The 22,392-nt window shown below is 45.1% G+C and overlaps 1 protein-coding gene across 6 annotated transcripts in view; it reads right to left on the reverse strand.

Annotated features, from left to right (window-relative positions):
• Nucleotides 1-22,392, reverse strand: part of RAD21L1 (RAD21 cohesin complex component like 1) — a 1,165,932-nt gene that overhangs the window by 66,004 nt on the left and 1,077,536 nt on the right. For all 6 annotated transcript variants that reach the window (XM_078651710.1, XM_078651707.1, XM_078651709.1 and 3 more), the window contains one exon: nucleotides 6,937-7,044. In XM_078651710.1, the coding sequence (XP_078507836.1) occupies nucleotides 6,937-7,044 (108 nt within the window). The remainder of the gene's footprint in view (nucleotides 1-6,936; nucleotides 7,045-22,392) is intronic.

Genomic DNA, 22,392 nt, shown 5'->3' on the forward strand with positions numbered 1-22,392 from the left:
GGACTTGCTATGGTTAATTTTCAGGCCAGAAACACGCTCAAAGAGGCAAAGCGTAGAGTGGACTGCCGATAGGGACTCACGGGGCTTAGTAAGTGTCAGGATGAGATCATCCGCAAAGAGTGCCACTTTATTATCAAGGCCGCCTATCGGGATACCATGGATGTCAGGGGCTCGACGAATCATGTCCGCCAGTGGCTCAATTGCCAGGGCATACAATAAAGGCGAGAGCGGACATCCCTGCCTGGTTCCCCTCCCTATTGTAAACGGCTCCGTGAGCTGTCCGTTCACTCGAATCCTGGCCCGCGGCGCAATGTAAGGCGCAATAATCCTGGTGACCATCTTCGGGCCGAGCCCTATCTTATGGAGGACCGCCCGAAGGAAGGACCAATCCACCCGGTCGAACGCCTTTTCGGCGTCTAACAAGAGGAGGCAGGCCGGGATCTGCCAATGATGGGCCTTGCCCACCAGGTGTGCTACTCTCCGCACGTTGTCGGCCCCCTGTCGGCCTCGGATAAAACCCACCTGATCGGGGTCGATCAGGCCCGGCATATGGGGGTCCAATCGCCTCGCCAGTAGCTTGGTGTATATTTTAAAGTCGGTGTTCAATAAGGCTATCGGGCGGTATGACGTGCACACAGCGGGGTCCTTCCCAGGCTTCAATATTAAAGCGATTTCGGCCAACCCCATGTCCGGGGACGGCCCCTGCTCGTCGGTGAAAGAATAGAACAACCGGAGAAGGTAGGGCCCTAGTTGCGCCTGGAACATGCGATAGAAGGACAACGGGAGTCCATCGGGCCCCGGTGTTTTCCCTAGGTGGAGCTCCTGGATAGCTGAGGTTATTTCCTCCTGCGTGATCGAGTCCTCCAGAAGTTGCGCAAAATGGGGGCGTAGCAGCGCCCCGCCATACTGCCCCAGCACTTCCTCCACGAGCTCGGGAGGTGGTTTCTCCTCCGAATAAAGTGACATGTAATAATCCCTGAAAGCCTGGCATTTATCCTTTGCCGCCGCGACCCTGGTCCCATTCGGCAGCTGTACGTTCGTTATATGTGCTTTAGCAGCTTTAGCCATTAATCTCCTCGCCAATATTCTCCTCACTTTGTCTCCCCCCTCAAAATATTTCTGTTTTAAAGCCACCAGGGAAGTCTCAGCCCTATTGGTGCACAGCATCCTGAGTTGACCCCTAAGATTAGCTAAATGCCTCCTCATCCGCTGGGTGGAGTCGCCCTGGTCCTGTGCCTCCGCCTTCTTAAGGTCATCCGTCAGTTTGTCTTCCAATGCACGCGCCTCTCGCGACCTCGCGATCGAAAGGGACGTAATATGCCCCCGTATGGTTGCCTTGAAGGCATCCCAGACCACCGGAAAGGGCGCCTCAGGTAAGTCGTTACGCTCAAAGTAGGAAACAATGGCCCCCCGGATGTCCTCGACGTCCGCCGCATCCCGAAGGATACTTGGCGGCAGACACCACTTCCTTTCCCGGGAGGACAGGCTGCTGGGTCCTGTATGAGCAATTCCACATGAGCGTGGTCAGAAATTGAAATATCAGACATTTCTACTCCTATGACATCGCGGGAGAGATCATGGGACATAAACAGATAATCGATGCGAGAATAGGAGCGATGAGTGTGTGAATAGTATGAGTACTCCCTCTTGTCTGGGGAGAAATAACGCCATGGGTCGAACAACCCCAAGTCCGCAATCTGTTTGCGTAACGCCGAGGACATTGCCCCAGCACCACTGAATGAACCCTCGCTCCGATCCAGCTTCGGGCTCCAGACCAGGTTCAGATCACCCCCCACAATAAGCGAGGATCCGCCCTGCGGCACATGATCTCTCAAGAGGTCTCTGAGGTAGCGGTCCTGCGCCTGGTTGGGGGCATAAATGTTGCACAATGTGAGGCGGCGACGCCCCACCTCGACACCCACTCGGAGAAAGCGCCCATCACCAGGAGGAAAGAAGCAAGCGAGCCACAATTCATGGTGTGAGGGAGTCCCCATCAGACTCTGCTTTGTCCCCTTCAAGAGACCGAATGTGGGCTATTATGTCCTGTTTGGCCTGGGTGTGTGAGCGCCCCTCCGCGGGGGAGGGGCGACGATGCCGCTGTACCGTGGTCCAGTCTGGGCCGACCGGCGTCCTCTTCCGGTAACAGGGCTGAGCTGGACTCGCCGGAGGGGATGTTGACATGCGGAGGAGCTGTGCCGCTTCCGTGTAAATGGATGACCCCACTGGTAGGCGATGTTCATGCTACGCAGCTTTTCAGTCACAGGTCTGAATGCACGCCTCCGCTTCAGGGTGTTGGGCGCCAAATCTTGGAAGATTTGAATCTTGTGGCCCTTATATCGCAGGTCTGCTTGATCACGCGCACTTTTCCAGATTGCCTCTTTCTCCGTGAAGAAATGAACTCTGGTCAAAATGTCCGGCAGAAGTCCTGGCCTCCCCACAGGGGCGGCAACTCGGTGCGCCCGATCCAGAGTCGGGGTGAGGCGGCCGCATCCCCCCAGACCTCGTGGAGAAGCTGCGCCACGTAGCCCATGATGTCTTCCCCTTTTTCTCCAAGCGGAATTCCCCGGATGCGGAGGTTGTTGCGCCGGCTTCTATTCTCCAAGTCCTCCTGCTCAACTTGGAGCTCGATGTTTTGCTCCTCGAGGGCCGCCAGGCGCTGCCATAGATGTTCTTTGTCTTCCGTGCACGTGTCCATTGTCCTCTCCAGCCCATCCACCCGGTCCCCAAGCTCCGTCACCTCCTTCCTAAGCTCAGTCACACAGGAATGCACCTCAGACCGCAGGGACCCTATCTCCAGTTTCAGCTCAGTCATAAAGGTGGTCATGGATGCTTGAGTGACCGGCAGGGAATCCGCAGCAACTCGGGATGGGCCCTCACCGGCCGCAGGCGCTTGCGCTTTACCCCACATGGCCACAACCGTGTTGTCCTTGGGGGCCGCCGCCGGGTCGGCCCTGCTTCCTTTATTGGAGCGCGTCATTGCACCCTCTCGGTTAGGCAAGTCGAAGAAATCGCGCTCTGGTTTGGGGAGCGGGTCTGGACGCTGCGAGGTAGGAATCAACCGTGCTCCAGCATCGAGACTGTGGGCCTCGCCTCACGATTGCAGGGCAACACGCCAGCCCATGCCAGAGAAGTGTAAGGACCACTCAAAGTACCACACTGTCCAGGGCGCCCGGGGGCCAGGTGGAGGTCGATAGGCAGGGCACACCCAGTCCACCCAAGGAACCCCCAGTCCAGTCTCTAGGCCTCCCAAGGCCGGCTCACAGCAAGCAAAAGATGGCGGGCTGCGCCGTCCTCCTCCCCTCTCTCACTGAACCAGCGCAGCTCACCTTAATGTCTCATGATCATGCCCGCCTCCGTAGGACCTCCTGGAAGCCGGTTCTCGACCTCGGCAGACCGCAACTCCAGTTCAGCACCGGCCCAGCAGCAGATCCGTCGCCACTCACACCAGCCAGCCACCTTCCCGGAGCACAGCTCTGCTTGTCCAGGGCCGGACCGCCACAGACCACACAGAAGAAAGCGCCGGTAGATCGCCCTCTCGCTCCTCAATGGCGCCACGCACCCTGCAGGCAGCGCCCCAGAATCGCCGTCCGCTGTAGGCCCTCGCTCCACTCAATCCTCTTCCCGCAGCTCTCGAAATGGCGGGCGCTGCAAACCAAGGGCCCCTCCGATGCCACACTGACCTCACCGCTACTCTGAGCACACCATAGGAGACCCCTCGACAGAACGCCCCCGCGCCACTCCGCAGCACAGGGGCAAACGCTGCACCCGCAGCAAGCAGGCTCAGGTGGCAAGATCACCGCCCGGCTCCGCCGAACCCCGCGCCCCAGCTGTCTCTCGTAAGGGCCGCCGGTCAGGCGCTGGCTCACGGCGCACCAACACCCTCAAGAGATCCGGGGGTGAGTGCAGGACTCCCCCGACTCCGCTTTAATGGCTAATATAGGCTGATAGCAGCGGGAGCCCCGTCAGAGCATGTCCGCTCACATCGCCTCGCAAGCCACGCCCCCCCCAGAATTCAATATTTTTACAGTCATTGCATAAAACATCCTATTGAGGTAGGCACTCTAGTCTTTCTGTGCCGTACGTCCCGAAGACGACCTGACGTGTCACGTTGACACCTTGAAGTCTTTCCCGCAGCAACACAATTTAAATAGCAGCTCCGGTCGCCGTCGCGGGAAATATCCTCTTCCCGAGGAGACCGGAGTAGGTGGCAATGCGGGCGAGCACCTTGACGAAGTAGGATCTTTAAAGTACTCGTAACTAGCAGAAATGCATAAACCCCTTTCTTCCCTATACTGCATTACAATAATTTTCCAGCAACAGAGATCGAGACTAATGATATCCTTTCTACTCCTCAGTGTGTGACAATAGGGGCTCACCCCTCCCGGGACCAGATCAATATAGAATTTTCGTAAATTACGTAAATATTAAAACTGTCTCTAAAATACGCAATAGAACCATCAGTTTAAATAAAACCACAGACTCGGTCTATCACCAAATAGTGATACAGCTAAATTTGCACAGCGCGTCTCAACCGGCCCCATGTGGTTTCTTGACCTCATTTAAAGGTGACTAACACTCAGTTAATTGATAGTCCACGTGTTTTTTTGCACCTCACCCAGTCTAGCACTTTCGATAAAATTTCAACTAAGCGCCTTGATTAGCCCAGTCACATGCATGAAACGTCACTTACTGTATTTGAGTGCATGATATGTGTACGAATGGTGCTATACGTTTATCTGACACTGAGTGCTCTAGCAATTACCACGACGATATATGAAAATAGTAAAGGATGTGGTATACAATGTATTCCAGGTTGCTTATTTTATGTGTTATGTGTTGTATTGTCTCGCTTTCTTTTAAAGGTAGATACACAGTAGTGGACCCAAATTACGGTTAGTCCATAAGGCATATATAGCACACCTTAGCGTGTGTGCTTAAAATGCGTATACAAGTGGTTTAAACTTTTTACCACTCACTTTTTTCACTCTTTTTTTCACTTTCACTTTTGTGAGAGAGGTCCTAAATAAAGCCCTATTAAATCTTGCAAAGGGCTGAAACATGTACACCAGAGATAACTAAGACACGATCACTATTCTTAAAATGTTATCCACTCATTGATTTTAAATCATACCCTGGGCCTCTGGGAATAAAGTAATTATCCATTAGAGTCCCATAGGTATTTTTATACTACACCACTTCATCACATTCACAAAAAAACAAAAACCAGCTCCACTGTAACCAGGTGTTGTAGCACAGCTGAATAACATTCGGCTACTCAGCTGGGAACCAGATGATGAAGCATGACACCAATTAGGTTGGGGTGTGAGGGTTCTTTTAACAAGCTCTTGTGGCCCAGGTACAGCAGTGTTGGGCAACCTATTAGGCTGGTTCGTCCAAGTTGTTTTTCGATACACTCAATATATACACTACTCTTACTTGTTTATATTCAATGTCTAATATTTAATTGTCACACGCTGCTATTAGGACCCTGGGGATTCTCGAGTGCTGCGAGTGTTAAATTAGATATAGTTATGGCACTCCAGATTTTCGTGTATCCTGGGTGCAGTCATGGGGTTTAACTGCTCCTGAAATGCATCTTTATTTTATTTTTATTTTTTTATTTAAGAGGTTTTTTATAGTGCTAGCCAGACACGAAGGTATCAGAGCGCTTTACATCATACAGGGGAGAAAAACACATAAAAGAGGCAAAAGAAAGCATAAGTGTTCAAAAGTTCCAGTGTGCTGTGCATCCGAGGAGCACATTGAGGTAGAGCGGTTCCGAGGTAGTCTCGATGCGTGGTCAAAGTCCTGAGCTAAGTCTTCCTCCAGGAGTAGAGGAAAGAGTAGGGGGTTGGGGAACGGGGATGAGGTGGGGAGTGTTGGAGCATTTGCCAGGTGGCTGCAGAGTGCCGGCTTGTGCGTTTCCGAATTCAGTTTGGGAAGGCACGGTTGAGTTATAAGTCTTTTAAGAGTCTTTTGAATTTTATGAAGGAGGGAGTAGTCCTGATATCAACCTAGATGGAGTTCCATATTTTGGGTGCATTTCCTGCGAAGGAACATGCCGCAGTTTTTTGCTTGCGTGTTTTCAAAGGGATTAGTAAGAGGGTGTTGGAACTTCTAAGGTTTCTTGACTGGCCGGCTTTTTTGAGCTTGGAGGACAGGTATTCCGGTTTCCCTGTGTGCAAGGCTTTGTGAGTAAGGCAGGCAGTTCTAAAGCTGGCACGCATTTCCACTGGGAGCCATTTTAGTTCTCGGAGTGCGGGAGATAGGTGGTCGTATTTTATGACTCCGGTGACCATTCTGGCAGCAGCATTGAGAGTTGTTTTGGGTGGGGCTAAGTGGGAGAGAGCTGTACCGGAAAGAACTGCGTTCCCATAGTCCAGTCCAGATAACACCAGTGATTTGGTGGCTTGTTTGAGGTCCATGGGCGGGATGAAAGGTTTAATTTTGTTGAGGAGCTTCAGATTAAGGAAGGTCTTAATGTGGTTGGTCTACTTATCTGCTTAGCCCAGCCATCGTTCTTTCCTGTGGCACATGTCTTTCAACAGTGTTCTTTCATGCAGGACCAATCATAACCATACAAGCATATTTTTAAACAACTAAACAGAGGATCTTGAGCCTATTCCGTTCGTTAACTGGCAACTAGTGCAAGCTATTGCTTGCACCCGACACAATCAAATAATTTCAAAAAGCAACTTTCCAGATAGTATAGAAGTATCTCTCAGCTGATTGTTAGGTAATCATCTGGTCAAAACACTTACACTAAAATCGGAAAGTGACAATGTCTTGCATTCTTCTTAACTGTTAAAACATAAAAAAATGTAATACAAAAGTTTCATCCTAGTGTTAACAGTAGTTTCTCAACAGTCGCATGCTAGAGAACAGCATCAACACAGGAAGAAGCAGCATAGTTTAATAGGAGCTTCAGTTTCCTACCTCATAAATGCCAAGTGTTGCAGCTGATTCAGCAAGGTGCTTCTCCTTTTCTTTTTCTGCTGAGCTGGTTAATAAAGAGGTGTCAGATATCCCAGTGTCAAAGGGTTGCTAAAAAAATGTAAGTGATAATTGCTTTTGAATTTTGCAAAAATCTAAATGTCTGCTTGTTTAACAATTATCAATACAAGTAATACTGAAGCACAATCCTAAATTCAGTCTGTTTCTTTACACTGTTCACCTTGATATAGTCTTCCTGCTATCACAACTATTCTTTAATGACCAGACCTCCGACTTGCGTCACAAAATTATCAAAATAGATGTAGACCTCTGTGGGTCAACTTTATCTTGTGGCTTGATAACCACTCTTGCTATATTAACTCTTGTTGGCCTTGAGTCCTGGCAGGACCTCAGCTATCATTGGTACAGTAGGTGCATGGGCACCAAGGCCTACAGCATCCTGATTTTGTGTCTTTGAATATCCAACCTGGGGGAAAGGAGAAACTTTTTTCTTGCTTGCAATAGGGCCCTCCTCATTTTTGCTACACCGAGTGATACAAGCCTACACTTGCAACAGATGCTGTTTCCTAACTATTGTCCTAGCTCAAACACATGTATGCCAATGTTGACCCCATTTGTCTTTATTCCTAAAAAAAGAAAGTATGATCGCTTTTGGTTTCCTGTATCAGAAGCATATAAACAAATCTTCATGTTATAGAGAGCACTTTTAAGGCTTAAGAGACAAAAGTGTGACACTATTAATAAAGAAACCTAAACTACTGCCAGAAGTAATGCAAGTATAAACCTCGTATAAACCTAAAAGAGGGATTCCAGTGATCATAAGAGCTATGGTAAATTTGACTCATTTATAAGGTGAACTCCGCAATACGTGGAAAGCATGATTTACACTAGCAAAATAACAAAATGTTTGTTTCATGCTCCCATTTGGAATAATGTTTAGTGCTCAAACAGTCAAGGGGATTCTCCAGGACACCTATCAAATCATAACATGATCATAATCCTTTTAGACCCCTGGAAATGGTTTATAAATGACTAAATGCACTGTAAATAGCATTATTTACACATAATATGATATTTTACACATTGCATTTTCTTTTGTTCCACCTTTGGCTGTAAAGAAGTGTGGGACAGGTTGTGCTAGTCCTTTTTATCAAATGACAGGCATGCACACTGTCCACGCTAATTGTGCCTTCTCCTATTTTTATTAGGACTTGCACGTTCCTGCTTTCAGAGTTCCCGGGATTGTAAGCTTGGGCGTCCAGCATTGGTAGGATGCTCTTACAATAAAGTAATAAATAGGTTTCAAATGTATTGTTCTTGGGATGGGGTGAGTTCTTTCATTTCATGGTCTTTTCCAAGGACTATCATGCTTGTAAGTAAGAAATACTTGCATACTCGTAACTCTGAATCTCCTACATGGAAACGTTAATGAATTCACAAACAATTAATATTTAAGCCGGTGAGTGAGATTTGCAAACACTTATACAAAAAAAATTGTTCTCCCTTAGTTACCTTAATATTCAACTAAATGAACCAGATCTTTTTTCTCTCTTTCCAATTGGGAAAGTTCATTTTAGTGAACATTTCACAAAAACTTCATATAATTTTTTAAACAAACAAAAAAGTGTTACAGGCTTTATTTCTGGGCCTCTAAAGCCTCAAGCTGAATCTGCTATTCCACAAAAACAGAGCTCCAATTGCTCCAAAGAAATTCCTTTGAAAGCCTGTCCACCAAAGTGTCCTACTCTACATTATGTTGGGTAGAAGCAATGATGTTCACAACTTCAGATGTTAATGATTGAGAACTAGAAAAAAATGGATCTTTTAGATGCAGATAGAACGGTGTTCGTGGAACCATAGTTAATGAAAAGCCAGTCAGATTTCCTAAGTGTGTGAGTCTTGGCCGGGTAAAATTTCAGTACTCTCCGGAGATCTAAAGAATGTAATGATCTCTCAGGGGGAGTCAATGGTTTAGGAAAGAAGGTGGGCAGAGTAATAACCTGACTGATGTGAAAATCTGAGACTACCTTGGGAAGGAAGCTCGGATGAGTACGTAACACCACCCTATTGGCATGAAATATAGTATAAGGCTCCTTACAGCACAGCGCCTGAATCTCGCTCACCCTGCGGGCTGAAGTGATGGCTACTTAAAAAGAAGCCTTCCACGTCAAATGCTGCAAAGAGGCCTTATGAATAGGCTTGAAAGGAGCACCCATCAGTTTAGTAAGAACAATGTTAAGTTCCCAAGGCGGAGAAGAGGTTCTTACTGGAGGATAAACCTTCCTGAGTCCCTCCAGAAAGTCCTTGACCACTGTCGTTTGAAAGAATGACCCTTGGTCCGGAGACTTCCTGTAAGCCGTAATTGCAGCCAGGTGAACTTTGATGGAGGAATACGGCAGGCCGGACTTCGTCAAGTATAACAGGTAGGAAAGGACTACTTGCTCCTGACCCTTGATTGGATCATAAGCGTCATCCTTGCACCACAGGTACCATCTCTTCCATATGAAAGCATAAGATTTCCTGGTGGAGGGTCTTTTTGCTTCCTTGAGAATACTCATACAGTCCGCTGAGAGGTCTAAGAGTCCATACTGGATGACCTCAGGACCCATGCTGTCAATCGCAGGGACGAGAGGTTGGGATGAAATACTCTCCCTTCGTTCTTGGTCAGCAGGTCCGGGCGGCAGGGAAGTCTCCGGTGTGGGGCTTCGGATAGCTGTCGAAGATCCGGGTACCACCACTGGCGCGGCCACTCTGGAGCTATCAGGATCATTCTGGTGTTGATCCTGTAAAACTTCTGTATGTCCGCTGGGATCAGAGGGAGCGGCTGAAAGGCGTACAGCAATGTCTGCGACCATCTGATCAAAAGTGCATTTCCCCGTGATCCTTGTTGTGGGAATCTGGACGAGAAAACGGGGCATTTTGAATTTACCACGTCTGCGAACAGATCGATGTCTGGCATTCCCCAATGCCGAAAAATGTCTTGAGCGACTTCGTCATTTAGCACCCAATCATGCGCTTCTGCGAAGTCTCTGCTGAGAATATCTATCTGTAAACTCAAGGTCCCTCGAAGGTGAACAAAGACGATCGTGAGATTCCTTGCCAGAAGCCACTTCCATATGGGCCGAGATTCTAGAGACAGGACCCTTGACCTGGTGCCTCCCTGTTTGTTCAGATAGTACATTGTAGTTGTGTTTTCTGTCTGAATCTGAACTGGACTGGAGAGAAGAGTACAGAGACTTGAGAGCCAGATGAACTGCCCTTAGTTCTAGGAAGTTGATGTGATAACTTCGCTCTGTCTCGGACCAGAGACCTTATACCTGAAGCTGGCCCATGTGAGCTCCCCAACCTTGCAGTTAGGTATCCATAACAATAGTCTGGGTAGGAAGGACCTGGTGAAAAGGAACCCCTTGGAGAAGGTGCAACCGTTTCCTCCAACATTTGATGGATTTTCTGGCAGCCTGAGGAAGAGACACACGATCGTCCCAACGGCCTGACCGCTGCGTCCACTGATCTTCGAGGGACTACGCAGAGGCCGCATGTGAAGTCTGGCATTGGGCACAATGAAGATGCATGAGGCCATCGACCCCAGCAGCGATGACACCTGCCTTGCTGTAGGATGTGGAGCGCTGAGAAGAGCTCGACCCTTGATCAGCATTGATGACAACCTCTCCTCCAAAGGACACACGCTTGCCCTTGCGGCGTCCAGAGAAGCGACCAAGTACTGTATCTTCTGTGTCAGGTTGAGGACTGACTTCTTGTAGTTGACTTGCAACCCCACGGAGTGAAGAAGTTGGAGACAGTAGTTGAGATGGCTCTGGAGAAGTGAAGGTGTGGAACTCTTCAAGAGCCAATAGTCTAGGTAGGGATAGACAAAGATTTTCTGCTTGCGGAGGAACCTAGCTACCACCGCCATGCACGTGGAGAACGCTCGGGTGTATTTGAGCCCGAACTGAGGTACTTGTTCCTGATAGTGCTGTTGAGACACCAGGAACCTGAGGAATTTGCAATGCTTCACTGAAACAGGAATATGAAAGTAAGCGCCCTGCAGGTCGATGGCACACATCTAGTCCCCCTAGTGAAGATGTGGGAATATCTGGTGCAGGGCTAGCATCCGAAATTTCTCTTTCCTTATAAACCTGTTCAGCAGACGCAGTAGGCAGAGAATAGGTCTGTACTCTTGGGCTACTCCTCGTTTTTGGACCAGGAAGTACCGTGAGTATACCCCTTGGTTTCGTTGGAGAAGAGGGACCTCTTCTATGGCTTTCTTGGAGAGAAGGCTGTACACCTTGCCTTGTAACAGTAGCTTGTGTTGTTGCGGAAGGCACTTCAATTGTGGAGGCACTTGAGGGGGAGGGGACTTGAACCTTAGTAAGTAACCATGCTGCACAATATTCAGCACCCATCTGTCTCTTGTTATGGTTTCCCACTCTTCCAGGTGAAAAACAATACTCCCTCTTACCGGAGTGGCGAACGGGTGCAGAGGAAGCAATGCCTCCCTGCTTTGGAGGCTGCTTAGGGGATGGCTGTTGTTTGTTGTTCCCCCTTCCTCTACTAGGACGCTTCTGTTGGAATTGAGACCTCTGCTGGTTTTGGGAGGACCATTGAGGGGTTTGAACCCTCTGCTGGAAGGGGCGCTTGTCGTATTGACGGAAGCGTTTGCGAAACTCCTTCTGCTTCTACAATCCAACTGCTTTGACTGTGTCCAGCTCGGTCTTCATTTTTGTCATCTCATCAGGGTGAGATCCGAATAAGGAGGATCCGTTAAAAGGCAGAGTGAGTGATGCTTTTCTGGGCGTCCGGTTTAAGGCCTGTGAGGCGCAACCATGCTGTGCGCCGCGAGCAGATGCTGTGTGCATAGCCATGCGCTGCAAGGTCTGAAGCGTCCGCAGCAGCGCTGATGACCTGGTTTGCTACTAAACCACCCTCCTGCAGGATCTCTTGGAAGCCCTGCCGATCTTCTTTGGGCAGTTTGTCAGTAAACCGAGCCAGAGAGTCCCAAAGAGACCTATCGTAGCGCCCTAGAAGGGCTGAGGCACTTGCTATTTTCATAGATAATGCAGACGTGCTACAGATCTTCCTGCCACCAGAGTCAATTTGCTTGCTGTCCTTTTCTGGAGGAACTGAAGCTGACGAGGCTGTGGAGTGTGCGGGTACCACATGGACGGATATTTATAAGCAACAAAGGAGTGACTAAGATAAAAATGATGTTATCCCGCTTGGTGTCGCAAGTGTGGTCAAGACTAACACATACATGTTGGCATCCAGCAGGAAAACAGACTATCTCCCTTAGTGTGCCCAAGTGACTCCTGTTTGCAGGAGAAAACAAAAAAGGGGCCTGAAAATCACCAAGTGTTCAAAACAAAAAAGTCGCCTTATTTGTTTAGACGGACGGAGTCTGCCGGAGGATCAGCCCTAAGGAACAAGGGGTCTTTGTCTGGAGCCTTGTACTTCTTTGCGATCCTGGACGGAACTGACCCCACTGTGGCAGGGGTGAGGAACGTGGCCATAGCTGGTTCTAGAAAGCCGGGCACCAGAGGTAGCAGAGGTCTGGGAGCTGGACAATGGTGCAATGTCTCAAAAATGACTGAAGTCGGGACCACAGGAGTATAAAGCGGATATTCAGTTTCTTTGCTCCTCTGCAAAGCACGTCAGAGAAAGTCTCAATGTCACCGATGGAAGACACCCTTGAAGGAGGAGTAGACGACCGGGTTGGTAAGTAGTCTCAAACAGAAGACCTAGTAGAAGAAGTCCAGGTGGATGATCTTCTGTGCCTCCTCTTGTGTGTAGGTTCGTGGTGCGAGCTGTGAAGACCCCTTGACCGTGATCGGCGTTTGGAAGGCGACATTGGTCGTTTGGAAGGTGACTTCGATGGTTTGTCAGGAACACCTCTCTCAGGGTCTCTTGAGGTTCTAGAGGGAGATTATGTCTCCGAGTAGTTAGAGTCCAGACTTCTGCGGTAGACTGTCCCCTCTGACATCCTTCAGCCACTGTGGCGACAGCCCGAAAGCCTGCTTTTTGCCAGAGAAATCTGAACAATATTCAGCCCTGGGGATGATGAAGCAGCTCTTGACGTCGATCGGGATCTCAACGTCGATCTGATCCGGACCTCTTCAATGACCGCTGCAGTGTTGTCCCTCGATGTCGAATGCCTTGCCGTTGATAAGGTCTGAGTCAGCTTCGCCGTCGATCTATGTGGCGATTTACCATTCCTTGACGTCGATCTATGCAGCGATCTGCTGAGAGGACGTCGTCCTGTCTTCGACGTAGGTCTCAACGTCGACCGTCCGCGGTAATGGGGGTACCTCGACGTCAACCTCACATGGCGTCTTAATGACGTTGATCTCCTCGACGTCGAATACCATGACCTTGACGACGGTCTCGACAATCTGTCCACTCGCGGCATGGTCTTCGCTGGCGAGTCTCTCGACGCCGAACCTTTCGATGGTGGCGGAGAATACATCGACGGAAGCCTCAACGTCGACGGAGCCTCGACGTCGACGGGGTGGTAACAGGTCTTTCAGGACCCACAGCCTTCGAGCCGAAGTGCTGTGCCTCGACGCCGACTTACTGGCATGCGGCGGAGGGTCTGGACGTCTAGACGATGACTTGTCCCTCGACGCTGAAGAGTGCCTCGGCCTCTTCGACGGTGATCTCGTCGGCGAACATTCAGTCACCTGCTTCTTCCTGGAATCAGGGGAGGTGGAACGACGCCGTTTTTGATGTTGCTTGCTGGAAGAGGGGGCTCTGATGTCTTCATGGCCACCCCCATTATGGCTTCGAACCCTCTCCAGCTGGGCATGAAGCTTGATGCGCTCACTGTCACGCAGAGTCCTTTAAGAAAACTTCTGGCAATGGTAACACTGGTCAGGGTTGTGTGAAGAAGGAAGACACATAATACACACTCTGGGTCTCACAGAGCCGTTTTCTTTGCCACAGGAAGGACATTTCCGAAATAAAGCAGGCATTCTGACTGGAAAAAATTAGGAAAAAAACAGAAAACCAGTGGAACAAACCTCTAGGTGTCAAGAAATGTCGAATTTTCCAAGAAAATATCGAATATATCAATTTCAGTCAAAAAACTGAAGAGCTCAAACTCCAGGATCCTCTCAGAAGGAGCCGGAAAAAAGAACTGACCTAACTGTCACCTATAGTGCATGATGGGAGCAGAGGGTCTCCTGCAGGTCTTAAAGGCACGGTACCCTAACACTTGGAAGCCTTAAAGGCAAGGTGTCCGTTTTTTCTTTGTTTCATTATTGCTTTGCTATGCAGCCTGCAATTACAAGTTTTCCTTGTGGCAATAAAGCATTGCTGAATGCAACTTTTCAGTGCATGTCCTCTTTTCCTTATGGGCTAGGAGGGCATCGTGTTTTACAATGCAAACTTGTGTAATTTCTGCATTTTGCCATGTTGGAAACATTTTTAGGCTGCATGTGTATATGTTTCACATATGTGTATATATATATATGTATTTCCTATATACTCCAGGATCTCGCATGTGGGCGGGGATTATTAATAGATTATGACTATTGATGAGTAGCCCCTGGATGAGAACTCCGTATTCCCCATGTTTATTTCAAACTCGAACACCTGTGGGAAATGCTCAAACTTATATATGGTAGTAGAAAATCTTTATTTCGGTTGTAAAACCATAAAAGACAGCATTTCATGTCAACAATTATAAAAAAAGGTTTTAGCAAAAATAATTAAAAGAATAAAATACATTAATAAAGGAAGAAGATCTTTCGCAATTTGTCAATGACCACAGATAAAAAAACATTTCATTAAAAATTGCAGACAAGCCCAAAACAATGCAGCAAGAAATCGTGAGGTAGCAAATACTATATGCGTGCTGGTGTCATATTTTAAAAGCCTATACACATCTATGCAATGAATAGCACTAAGATTTTTACATAATTGCTGTAATTCTCTTCTTCTGATCTTAGAGTAACCTTGGCAAACAAAAAAACGTGCAGTTCTGTTTCCTCAGCTAGTCCACAGGCGGGGCAGGCCATAGGAACATTCTTAGACCCTTTATTAACAAATGAATGCAGGGGGAGACAACCATGACGAAGCTGCAAGTAGAGTTTCCTGGCAATGGTTGGACGTATAAAGTCCAAGCACGGCTCTAGTTGGTAAATGTCTTTTATATCCAGGAACTTCTATATTACTATGTGGTGTAATGTAAGTGGGTAACAGTGACGAGAACTATCTCGTGTGTGAGGAGGCCAATATTGAATTATTTATTACCCTTTTTTAATAAGTGGCCCTAATGGTAATTAACCGAGGTCGTGCTACTTAAGCAAAGCACAGGAGGAAAGGTCTCAACTTTAATAGTCTCGGCCGCCACATTCTTTGGGGCTAGTTAGAGGAACGTTTCTCCAAGTTCAGCAAAGCTGGGGACCTGCATGTTCTCTGGAGGTTGGACCTGCAATTTGGAATGGAAAATAACTCAAGTTATGGATGATTTTTACTTTATATAAAATAATTGGTCTGAGGTGTCTGTTCAAAGCAAAGCAGGGAATAGTCCATGTTTGCAACGAACAGTGAAGTGCAAAAAAGTGCAGAACCACCATGACTAGAAAGTAGGTAAACAATTTTTGCATTAAGGCCAACCAAAAAGGGTCCAATTTTCTTTTGTTCACAGAAAGTGGCTGTGTAGCTGTTCAAGTGATGCATTTTCTCCTTCATAGAACATTACCCTGAAAATCACATTCTTGCTTATGAGAGGCTCCAACTCCTCACAGATAGTTACAACTATCTAAGATAAACATGACTGCTTTAGGTGTGTATTTTGTCCATCTTATGAGGTGGCCTCTAATGTATTTAAGTTTTCATAAACATTCCCGAATAGGATAGATTTCCTCTCCTCAAGGTGAATTATTCGTTCCTTTTTAGTCTATAGTAATATCGGCTGTACCATGGGTGTACGTAAGGAATTGACAGAAGCTGCGAAGAAAGGAACTAAAAAAAATTAAAAAAGTTGCACAAGGATTTGGGGTCCATGAATAGCTAGATATATACATATCTATCTATCCATGGACCCCAAAACCTTGTGCTGCTTTTTCCAGTTCTTGGAGGTCCCTTCCTCGCTTCTTCGGTGTCAATGCTTTATGTCTTATTCTGATGATACAGCTATGATTTTATCACAGGATAGTTTTTTCCATTGCATACAAAACTCCATTATCCCCTCTCCTCAGTCGTTCTGTGAAAATTATTGAGTAGTAGAGTATGAGTTCCCGAAGTGTTAGTGCATCTCTATAAAACACTTCATTAAATAACGACCAACCCAGAGGTGATCACTGTGAAACTGATCCTATTTCCACCCACACCGGACCAGTGAAAGAACAGAGGGAAGTCAACAATGCAAATATCCGAGAGGTGTGTAAGCTAGGAAAAAGGAGAAATAAATCTCTCAAAAATGCAAAACTCTCTAGGAATCTACTAAAACCATATCCCTCATTTGCTTCTTTAAGCTCTTACAGGACATCGCTGCTGCTGGACATGTCGAGTTCTGGTGATGAGAGCAAAACCTTTCAAGCCCTTCAGACACTAGACATTTCAGGCTAATCTCTCATGTTAGGATATCTGTATAAATCATCTTCCCGGTGCTCTGATTTGACCTTCTGTCCATTTCCCCTTGGTCAACCACCGAACGAGCCACTCCCCACAGAACAACTGTACCTTCACTGAAGTACAGAATTCTTTTAAGACAACCAATAGGAATTTACATGTCCAAATTCGAGCGTGGACTCTGAAGCCATTGATAAAAAATATTGCCTCCCCATCACCTCTGACAGTATAGGTGACTTGGTACTGGAAGCCAGACCGTAGTAATTTGTCATCTCCTTTTGTTAGTATCTGCTGATGAGAACTATTGTACTGGCGACTTCCTCAAATCTAGGAGCTGTTTGTCTTCCTGCAGAAAATGCCTCCAGTTGACAGCAATTAGAAAGGTAGTGATGAAGCAAGGTGAAGAACAAAATTTTGTTCAAACTTGCGAAGTTAATCTCCCATAATAATAATTGTACTAATAAGCATGTGGTGAAGATACTAATCAACTTAGTTTAAGATTACATACATTGAAATACACGGGGAAACTAATGTGCTTTATGTTGCAAATGCAAAGAGAAAAATAATGTATTAACCTTGTCTATTGTCTTTGTCAGTATTAAATGCGGCTGATTAACTAATGGCATGTGCTTATTTATGTGCTTATCTTATGTCCTTTCTTTGATTTATGCAAAAAAGAGTTTGTGAGTTTCCCAAAGGTGTGGTGAATATAAAAGCTGCCTGAACGTGCTTTTCTAGGTAACATAATTAACGGGGTTAATTAGAAAAGGGGGTGGGTGACAGAATGGGTCTCAATTCTTTAATCAATTGATGTCTTGTGTTTGTTTAATAATAGTTTCCGAGGTGAGGCCTAAAAGATGATTTAGAAAATGGCTGGCAGAGCTGGAGATGTGAAAACTTGACCAGAGTGAAGACTTCACTCATGCGCAGATGTGGAGCTTTTTGCTGAACAGTCAACATTTAATGCAGAAACAGTTTTTGGTCGAGTTGAACGTGCTCTCGGAGAAAAGGCTCAAGGACAGGAAACCAGTATGTCTGCCAAGATTAGGAAGTAATGTTCTGAACTCGGAAGAAAGTATCACTTTCGAGGAAGCTAGAAGGATGAAGAAATTAAGAACAATAGGGCTTATGATGAAGCCCGGACTTGGTCAGAATCGGATGACCTAATGGTGGACTGACATGGCTCCGCCAATGGCTAGCCCGGATTTTCAAGAAAGAATGCAAAATGTAGTCAGTTTAGCTAGAAAGAAAGGTATAAAAACTGCCACAGAGGGCAGGGAAAAAACTCTTGCTTTCCGATTCCTGATTGACGTGACATGCTGTCGGACTTTGGCGCACGTAAGGACAGCAGACTTTAAATGATTTTTCCTTTCTAGGTGGAGTGAGATTTAGACAGGGAAATAGGGTTTAGGGAATGGAAACTGTTATTTTGCTAATAATTCAAGTTCTTGAGCTCGCCTTCATGATGTCAGTATTTTTTTTTTTTTTGCAGAGTTTTATATAGCGCGAACTAGACCCGAACCGAATCAGGTATCAGAGCGCTTTACATAGCACCAGTTACGTTACATGAGGACACACTTTCATTTTTTTTAGGCACGGGGAGATTAAGTGATTTGCCCAGAATCACAGGAGGTTTTTGGCGTCGTTACTGAGACTCAAACCCAGATCCCCAGGTCCGAGGTCGAGCGCCTTAGCCGTTAGGCCAACCCCTCTCCCCGTATTCTAATTCATTTCCTTAATAAATGCTGCTTTCTTGATTACTACTGAAATAAAGACTTTAAACCTTTAATGCTATTCTTCTTTATGAATAAAGCTAATAAAATTAGATTCGAAATGACAAGCTAGTCTTGTTTATTTATGGTCTAGTTTCCATCAGTTGATCCATTCGCCTTTGTGACCTGATTAATATCATAAATGCTTAAAAACCATGGTATGAATAGATATACTGCAGTTGTGTATATATGTGTAAATAGTTTGTGAATAGTTTATTTTTATCAGGTCACATGATTCAGACGCTCAGAAATTGTCTCATTAGTTTATGGGCCTTTGTAAATGATTCATGATTAATGGTGAGTATTGTGGTGTTAGGTAGCGTTGGTGAGAAAGTTTTTCAGTCAGAGCGCTGGATCAATTTCTTGGTAGCAGAGTTCGGTTACTATGGTAACTAACATGTTACATGGTAGTACATAGGATACATGTCTAAAACATGTTAAGTTTGTTCAGTTGTTATATGTAGTCGAAAGGTTTTTCCAGCAGTGTGAAAATTCCTGGTTTGCCGGCATGAGCAGTGTGACAGATGAAGCTACGCAGTGCATTTATTCTGTTTCAAAATAGTGGTATTGACGTATATCACAGGTGTTGTGGTCGTACAGCACAAGTTTAGGGATTTAGGTGTGAAAGGTAGAATGCGATAGTGAGGATTGTCTATGAAATTGTAGCTTCTGAGAATAGGGACTTATGTCCTGCTCTAAAACTCACTGTGAAAAGAGTAGCAGATTTATCTAAGCTTGAGTGAAGGGTAAGGAAGTGTCGTCTATCTTACTGGCGAGTGAGGATTTCCATTGGTGGGTTAAAGTCCTACTAAGAAGATATATATGCATGGTAAGGGATTTTTTCTGTATGTATGTGCGTAAATGAATTTGTAATATACGTCCGAGTGAAACTCTGAATTGCTTCTATATGTGCATTCAGAGAGAAACAAGTTCGTTATTACCTGCTAGAAGGGTAGAGTAGCATTACTTTATCAATGAGTCTAAATATTCTGTGAAAATAGCGGTCTATTTCACGTAAAAAGAATACTTGAATGTTTGAGAAAGCTATCACTTAATTTTAGTGAAACGGACAAATGGTTTGTTTTTGTGGAGTTACTAACGGAATCCGATTGAAGGATTTGTAAATATGGCGCTGTGAAAATTGTTTTGTAAAGGAGGTGTGAGTTCACGGAGCGAGGGTCAGAGAAGCTGCAGCGGCAGCATACGTCACAAGAGCCGCGCTGTGATTGGCTAACATACGTCACAGTAGACGCACTGATTGGTTCACGTGACTAAGACGAGCTGATAGCTGGTTGGCTCATCCTGAAAACAGTAATTCTATTGGTTGAGCAAAATATTGACGTGGCTTAACCTGATTGGCTTGTTGGTGAGTTTCGCGCCCGGATTGGTTGGTGTTGCGGAAAAACAACTTCCTTGTTAAAAGTAGTTCCGATCATTACCGAAGTAAGGGAAATTGATTAAAAACATGGATTATTATTATATGAAAGAGAAAAAGAAGCTTTCATGGTTTCAGAAATTGAAAAACAAAATTAAACCCGACAAGAAAATTTCTACGCGAGGTGGAAACTTAATTCATAAGTACAAAACACCTGCAGCTTATATGTTAGGTGAATATGGTTATCATACTTGCCTTTGGATTGAGAATTGGATGGAATATACCAAAAATGATGGCGTTTTAGCTTGGCCGGAAGATGGATCATTTAACATAGCGGTTTTGAAAAACTTAAGAGAAAAGATGACGAAACTTGTGCCGAAGCCTAGACCTACTCAATTTGAAGCTTTAGCTGAATGGGAGGATGAAATGTTTGAATTAGAGCGAGAAAATAGAGGAATACCAAGAGGTGGATTAGGTCTTCATAGAGAAACACATGAGGATAGAATGCGTCGTTGGAGACGTGCAGATATGTGTGATGGTTTGTACCCAGCAAGATTAGTTGGTGAGGCAACTGGACAAAAGAGTGCTCAAAAGAAAAATAATGAGGAAAGCGATTCTGAGGATGCGGTTTTAGAAGAAATTTTTATTAGAAAACCAAAACCGCCACCTTATCAACCAGTTTGTACATGGACTTCCCCAAGTGCCCCTCCAAGAGAAATTATTGATGAGACTTCTCCCAAAACAAATTTGAATAATAAAGAAACACCCGAAAGAGTAGAAACAAGATGTAATTCTAGTATATCAGGAGAAAATAGGAATTTTATTGAAACTCCTAGAAATAATTCTGAAACCCCAGTTCAGAGAAATGAAACCCCAAGAAATGTAATGAGAACAGAAAGGTGTGAGGAAATACCAAATACTTCAGAATATTTTCGTTCAAAAGATGAATTAATACAGCAGTTAACTAAAAGCATGGAAGCAGTAACAGTACCTGTAACCATTGGACCTGTTCTTCCAGTATTTGATCAAAGGGAAGTTAGACACTCAGCTTTAACTGTTCCGTTAAACTCAAATTCAGAAAGTGGCTGAACAATTTTATTCAGATTTGTCTGAAATACATCGAGAGAAAATGATGCCTGATTTAACTTTTAATCAAGGTTCGCCATGTAAAACTCCGTCAGGTGCAGATTCTGGAACTCCAGAAAAGAGCCTGAATAAAATAGATTTAACACAAAGCCCAGAATCTAAATTACTTGATGTTGCAAAATTGAAAGCAGATATAGAGGAATTAATAATTGGAACAATTGGAACTGACAGTTTGAAGGCATATCAGGATGATGAATTATTGTTTATTTGCAAAAGTATAACCTGGAAGACGAAAAACAAATATGATCAATTAGAGGAAATAGCTTTTGAATTACAAGTAGATTTGAGTAAGCAGAAGAACTTGCAGAAAACCTATAAAGTGGATTTTTCTGAAAAAGACATCAAAAATTTGAATACAATTGGAAGAATAACTCCTATAAAAGAATTAATTCTGATTTTGAGAAAATGGGGTGAATTGAGCAAATGGAGAATTAAATGGGCAAAGAAAAGAGAGGAAGGCAGAATAAGCTTAGCAGCTTTTCCTGCCAGAGAAAGAGGAGAAGTAGTAAATGAGTTTCCAATGAGAGAAATACCGAGAGGAGGGTATGTGCATGTTCTATGGACGAGACAGGACATTTTACTGTTTACAAATGATTTTCCTCGTTTGAGAGAAAAACCTGTAGAATGTTATCGACAGGTGGACAGGTTTGTGAAGGTTTCAAAAGTTTTGTGGGTTGATCTTGATGGATTCTTTGACATAGTTGTCCCATCAGATCTATGGAGAGAATGTAAAATTTCTATAGATTGGCCTAAAGAAGAACCTCCTCAACATAAGGTGACAGGTGCTCCTTCATCAGATGTAATAAAAGTGTACGAAAAAGTAATTGTGTGGTTGAAAAACAAGATTCCCCCAAAAGAAGTAGATTGGGTTAAAATAGACATAACAACTCAAGAGCCAAAAGAAACAGTACATTCATTTTATGAAAGATTGCTGCTGGTTTTTAAACAATACAGTGGTTATGAAAATGTAAGTGAAAAAGATATGAGCCATTTTATATACAGATTTGTATATGGCTTAAGACCTGAAATTGGTGAAATGATAAGATCTGGTATAGTTGGTTGGCAATCACTTACAGTAGATGATATTTTGAGAAAAGCAAAATATTGTAGTGATGAATTGGATGCTAAACAAAATAAGCTGAAAGAAAAGACTATGTGGGCACAGGTAAAAGTGGCTGAACAACAAATAGCAACATTAGGAAATAAAAAATTTGACCAGAATCAAGGGAAATTTAAAGGTAATTATAATAAACCAAAATTGATGGGAAATATAGAGGAGTTAAAACAGAAACTCCCATGTTTTAATTGTGGCGAAATTGGACACTGGAAGCGCGAATGTAAGAATCCGCCCAGAAATTTTAAAAATGCATCATTAAATCCACAGATGCAGAATGAGATAAATCAGCAGCTACAGCGACAGGTAGTGAATCAGCAAAGTCAGATTCCACAACCACCACTTCCGAACTGTGTAAATGTGCAGAGATACAGTGCAGAAACAGGATTCAGCGGAGGTGAACAGGTAAACAGATCGCCAAGAGTGAATGTGTCAAATGTTTCACAACAATATTGGTTGAA

The sequence above is a fragment of the Lissotriton helveticus genome, chromosome 7 (genome assembly GCF_964261635.1).
Source record: "Lissotriton helveticus chromosome 7, aLisHel1.1, whole genome shotgun sequence".
NCBI lineage: Eukaryota > Metazoa > Chordata > Amphibia > Caudata > Salamandridae > Lissotriton > Lissotriton helveticus.